This window comes from Echinops telfairi, unplaced genomic scaffold, assembly GCF_000313985.2.
Source record: "Echinops telfairi isolate 266 unplaced genomic scaffold, ASM31398v2 ScPeMD7_6080;HRSCAF=6971, whole genome shotgun sequence".
NCBI lineage: Eukaryota > Metazoa > Chordata > Mammalia > Afrosoricida > Tenrecidae > Echinops > Echinops telfairi.
Genome location: NW_022109980.1, coordinates 898,120 through 904,115, shown reverse-complemented (window position 1 = coordinate 904,115; position 5,996 = coordinate 898,120). Strand labels below are relative to the sequence as shown.

At 41.0% G+C, this 5,996-nt stretch overlaps 1 protein-coding gene across 1 annotated transcript; it reads left to right on the top strand.

The window, feature by feature from the left end:
- Positions 1 to 54: 54 nt before the first annotated feature.
- On the top strand, positions 55 to 4,123 carry LOC101645452 (cancer/testis antigen 47B-like; the record flags this gene model as incomplete). The annotated part of the gene is made up of 2 exons (XM_013007340.2): positions 55 to 787; positions 4,008 to 4,123. Coding segments are annotated over exons 1-2 (849 nt in total), but the record flags the coding sequence as incomplete, so codon positions are not given.
- Positions 4,124 to 5,996: the final 1,873 nt, after the last annotated feature.

Genomic DNA, 5,996 nt, shown 5'->3' with positions numbered 1-5,996 from the left:
ATCGTTGACGCCACAGCCCAATCGCCAGTGTGGTGAGAGGTACTTCCTGGTGCCATGTCAGACACCGAAGAGCGAGAGGAGGCCTTGGGGGGGCAGGAGGGTCCTGTGGGAGCAGGTAGTGATGAGTCTGTGGGGGCCCCAGGACCGGTAGTTGAAGGCCTTGATGAGGGCCTGGCAGCGGCAGGGCTAGAACAGGGCGACCGTGAGAGTAGCAGCGGAGAGGAGTCCGAAATCGGGACTGAGGAGGAGGATGAGGAGGAAGAGGAAGAAGAGGAGGAGGCGGCAGAATTGGGCGAGCCGGCCACAGGGGTGGACCAGCACCATTTCCAGATGGTTAACTTCCACTTCATGTACCTGGACTTGGTCCCCTCACTGCTGCGCCCCCTCTACCAGAACGGCCATGTCCTCATGCGTGCTCGAGGTCACGTCTCCCGGCACCTGCGCCAGGGCACGCCCAGCGAATCCCATTCGATGCCTGAGCTGTCTGCTAGTCTCCCCCAGGGCCTCCACTTGCCTTTGGCTGTCCAGAGGCCTGCGCTAAGCTTTGCCCTTGACCTCAACCTTGACCTGCCTGTGGCCAGCCTGCCACCCCAGCTGCATGAGCTGCCTGAGCTGCCCCAGGTCCTCCCCACCATCCAGGCCATCGAGGCTGCCCGGCCCACCGTCCTGGCCATCGAGGCTGCAATGCCTGCAGATCTGACCGAGGCCCTGGAGCCCAGCAAGCCCATAGACCAGGCCGATGCTGTGGAGTCCCGGGAGCCCACAGCCCAGGCCACAGCCTCTCAGGGTGAGCTTACATTTGGGAGCTCAGGGCTGCCTTGTGGGGAGGCGGTGGATGCCTGGAGGGAATGTGAGAGGTGGAGGCCGAGGGGGCAGGGCTGTGAGCAGGGGAGGCCCTGGGGCAGGTGGGTGTGCTGGTGGCAGGCGAGTGGGCAGGCTTCTTTGCACCCTTCTGTGGGAAAAGGTGGGCTTCGCACAAAGTGCCCAATCCTGCACCTACCTATACCCAATAAACCCCAGGGGAAAACAAAGCACCCTCCTTTCTAATGGGAATGGGGGCAGTGGGAGGGGCCTGGAGGAAGCGGAAACTCTGTGGGTGGCTTTGGTTTGTTGTTGAACACTAGAACAGCATAAGAAGATTTGGGAGGTTTTTTTATTGTTGGGCTATATTGGCTAGGATTGGGTTGAGATTTGTGGTTTGGGTTTTTATTGAAGATTGCTGGTCTATAATTTTTATTTTCAGTGATGTCTCTGCCTGGTTTGGGTCTCAGGTTTTGCTTGCTTCTTAGAATGAATTCAGGTTTCCCTTCTTTTCTACACACTGAAATTTGAGTAGAATTGGTGTCAGCTCTTCTCCCAAGGTTTTGTAGAAATCCCCACTGATCCGTCTGTACCAGATTATTTATTTTCGGTTTTCTTTGGGGTGGCGAGGTGGGGGTGTTTAATGAACTGATCAGTTTAATTGATTAGGGTCTGTACAGGTTTTCTACTGAAATTCAGTCGTCAGTCTGTCGGTTTCAGTTTGACAGACTGCAGTTCTTAATGGTATTCTGTTCACCATTTTACTTCTGTTGACTCTGTTGTGATGTAACCTATTTTTTTTTTCGTCACACCTGCTATTTGCACCTTTTAATTTTCTTTTGCTGGATTTGGTAGTGGTTTTTCAGTGCTATTAATCCTTTCAATGATGCGATTTTCTTTTTACTGGTTTTTTTTTCCATTTGTTTCTGCTCTAATCTTTATTATTTTTTCTGGTGACGGTAGACTTATTTTTCTTGCCTTTTTCCTAATTGTTGAGGTTGTTGGGTTAAGGTGTGGATTTTTGGTTCTTCTTTCTTTTGGAATGTATACTTTGGAGTATATTGCTCTCTGATCACTACTTTTGCTATGTACCAACAATTTTACTTTGTTTTCGGTTTGTTCTCATTTTATTCAGGGAATTTTTTACTTGCCAGTTTTAATTTCTTCAACTACCTAGTAATTTTATGTTGAATTATTTTATTCTGACTTGTATTTTTTCCTTTGATCTACTCATATTTTTAAACTTTTTCGTGTGAATTAGGTGAGATTTTACAGACTAGAATGTCATTCTTGCATTCAACAATTAATCAAAACTCCCAATGGCTTAACCTGTCTCCCTACTTTTTTTTCTCCCCCCCCCCATCACCTTCTTAGAGGATATTATCCTCCCCTTCCCCACAGTTAATACCTGTCTACCACCTAGCTTATTACTTTCCTTCCCCTCCAATCCCTGGTTTCTTTCAACATCAAAACATGTTTTGATTGTTTCAATAAAAGTAGTCTCATACAGTATTTGTACTTTTGTGATTGACTAATTGCGCTCAGCATAATGTTCTCTAATTCCACATTTATCATTATTTTTAACTTTGTGTAGTATTCCATTGTGTGTATGTACCAAAATTTACTTATTCCTTCTACCATTGATGGGCATTTAGGTTGTTTCCACCTTCTTGCAATTTTGAATAGTGCTAGGATGAACGTCAGTATGTATACATATGTTTGTGCATATCAAATGTTCCTAATTCTTTATGGTATGTACCCCATATTCCGATTGCTGGGTCTTATGGGTTTCTGTTCCTGATTGTTGAGGAATTACCATACCGCTTTCTGCAGTAGTTGGATTTTGAAGTGTTGACAGTTCTATAGATTTTAGAGATCAGTCTTTTGTCTGATATGTCATTGTCAAAAAAATTTCCCCACTGTATGTGTTATCTTTTTACTCTTTTTGGTGAACTATTTTCATGCACATGATATCTAATCGTTAAGTGGTCTCAGTCATATGTTTTCTATTCTACTATGTGTGCATCTTTTGTTCCTTTTGATCGTGTATTTATACCATGTGTCAGGGCCCTTAAGTTTCTCCCTGTTTTGTTTTTTATGTTCTTTATATTTCTAGTTGACATTTAAGTCTTTTATCCATCCTTAGTACATTTTTATATATGGAATGAGGTGGATACTGTTTTATTATTCTGAAAATTGAAACCCAACTGTTCCATCACAATTTGTTGCAGACTGTCTCATCCCCATTTAATACATTTCAGCCATTTGTCAAAAGTCAGTTGTCTGTAAGTAGATGGATTTATTTCTGGATCCTCTATTCTGTTCCATTGGTCTATGTATCTCTTGTTGTACCAGTACCAGACTGTTTTGACTACAGTGGCTTTATAGTAGAATTTTAAGGTCCACAAGTGAGAGGCCTCCTAATTTGCTTTTCCTTGTGTTTTGTTTATCTTTGTTCTCGTTTCTTTCCATATAAGGTTGAATATTACCTTTTCTATCTCTTTAAAGCAATAGTTCTCAACCTTCCTAATGCCACGACCCTTTAATACAGTTCCTCATATTGTGGGCCCCACCAACCATAAAATTATTTTTGTTGCTACTTCATAACTGTAATTTTGCTACTGTTATGAATTGGGCAACCTTTGTGAAAGGGTCGTTCAACCCCCAAAACGATTGCGACCTACAGGTTGAGAACTGCTGCTTTAAAGAATGGAACACAATCCCATTACATTTATAGATGTTGACTGCTGAATTTTATTAAATGGGATGGCTTTTGAAAATATAAAGATTCTAGGAACATTGATCCTAAGAAATGATGAACTGATAGGGTAGCACTTGGTAAATATTAAGAGGAGTGAGGCGCTATGAGCTTCACCATAAAATAGATCTTAGAAATAATCTTTCCCTAAGATAAGGTGACCAAAGCATACAGAATGTAGTCAGATCCCAAGGATTCTGATCTTTTCTTCTCCAAAAGGCCTCACATTCTTAGAAGCATCAGTTTGGGCAATTTCTGGAAAGAGGGAAATTATGTTACTGTGAAAACTATCAAGCAGCAGAAATGTGAAGACAGCTGTGTCAACCAGTAGGAATGTGCTTCTGCTCTCATTAGGGTAGAGAACTGGATGTCACTGTGGGTTGTGAGTTGTGATTATTTCTCCATAAAGTCTGTATTATTCCTAAATCTATATTAATCTTTACTAAAGAAATGACTCAGTATCTTCATGAAAACGCTGATGAAGAGGGCCAGAAATCAGGAGGGGAGGAAGAGAAAGAAGCTAAAGGAGAAAAGGACAAGGAAAATAAAGAACAAGAACCCGAGCACGATCTGGACCCAGGAGAGGGAACCTCCAGAAGTTTTAGGTATCTGTGGCAGCATTGAAGGGCCCTGGGGTTGTAGTAAGCTGTGAGTTGGGCTGCTAACCACTAGGTCAGGAGTTGTAACCCACTATCCACACCTGGGCAGAAGGATGAGGCTTCCTGCTCCCATAAAGATTTACAGACTCAGAAACCCACAGTGGCAGTTCTACGCTGCTCTAAAGAGTCAGTTTGAGTCGGAATTGACTGAGTGGCAGTGAGCTTGGGATTGTTGTAGTTGTTGTTTTATTTATGGTATGTGTGAATCCACGTAGCCTTTAGTTTCACCCAGCGGACTGCTATTTACTGAATACTGAGAACTTTAGTTTTATTTGTAATTTATCTCAGTAAATTAAGAAAAAGTTTATCTAAAAGAAGTTTTAAAAGTCAGTTCAGTTTAGAGTATATCTTTTTTAAAGCTTTGTACCTACTAATAAGCAATTTGTTCTGAGAAACATTTTTTGGTTATTCAATTGTTCTGACAAGAGCCTTTTTCCTTCATCATGAGATTTACCAGCTGGTGGTAATGTGTCAGACTTATAAAACAGTCTAAACTCTTGCGCCTTCATCACTTGGCCATGAATATTTAGTTTCTGACACCAATGAGGGGTCGATGCCTTTTAGAATGTGACTAACAAATAGTAAAAGGTTGAAAATTCCAAGTAGGCCTACATTTGATTATTACTTTAACTAAATATTTGTTCTGTTTTAGGTTTCCATATTTTACATGTCAGTCAAAAGGAAAGAGACTTAGTAACATAGTACACTTATTGTTGGTCAACATGTCAGTCATTAAATCTTAAGGGATATTGTAGAGTGTATTTTGATGATTAACATTTCTTTTGCCTTTTCGCAGCTGTCTGCTTCCTACCAAAGACTTCTCTCCCATCTAACTAGTTGTAGAAACTGAGTGTACGGAAAGGTAAGGAAGAACCACGTCTAGAACTCTCACAGGTTTCTACGAAGTAGTATAAAATGGTGTTGGACTCATCATCAAAAAGAAAATTTCAAGATTATTTTGAAGAATGAAATAAAAAATTAATGTTGTCATAGGGAAACGAAAGACGCAATGTATACACAGCCCATAATGGTCTCTTAAACAACAAGCATTTAAGATTTAGGCAATGAACAAATGCTCAAAGTCATCAGGCGCACAAGCAGCCTGATACCAAGGGGTGCAGGTTACAAGAGGAAAAGGCGCTCTGTGTTCCTGCTTGGGAAGGAGTGCGCAGATGCAGCAGACATATTTGGGGCTGTTTCCTTACACTGAGAAAATCATAGGTGCTCATTACTGGTGTGTGATTGTTTACTTTCTTTTCTTCATACAGATGGGAGAAATAGAAACAAATGGATGAAAAAAGAAGCACAAATTTGTTCTTCATTATTTTAAAGTTTGCTTCATTATCCTGTAGCCCCAGGGAATTTTATCAACACTAATTTTATTCTAAGTCCATCACCCCAATGACATCTGAATTATTTTCTTATATATAAAAAATGTATTATATTAAAGTTAAAATTAAAGATGTTTAATCAGAAATATGAGGCTTTATTTCATGAAGGGTAATGTAACCATGAGGAATTAGGAAAACCCAAGTGAAGACTAAGCATGATAGTGGGACAAGAGGAAAGTCAAAAGAAATAGAGGAAAGAACTAGGTGGCAAAGGGCATTTACAGAGGTCTAAATAAAGACATGTACATATGCAAATATATTTATATATGAGGATTGGGAAAATAAATCTATGCATATATTTATAGGTTTAGTATTAAGGTAGCAGAAGGACATTGGACCTCCACTCAAATACTCCCTCAATGCAAGAATACTTTCTTCTATTAAATT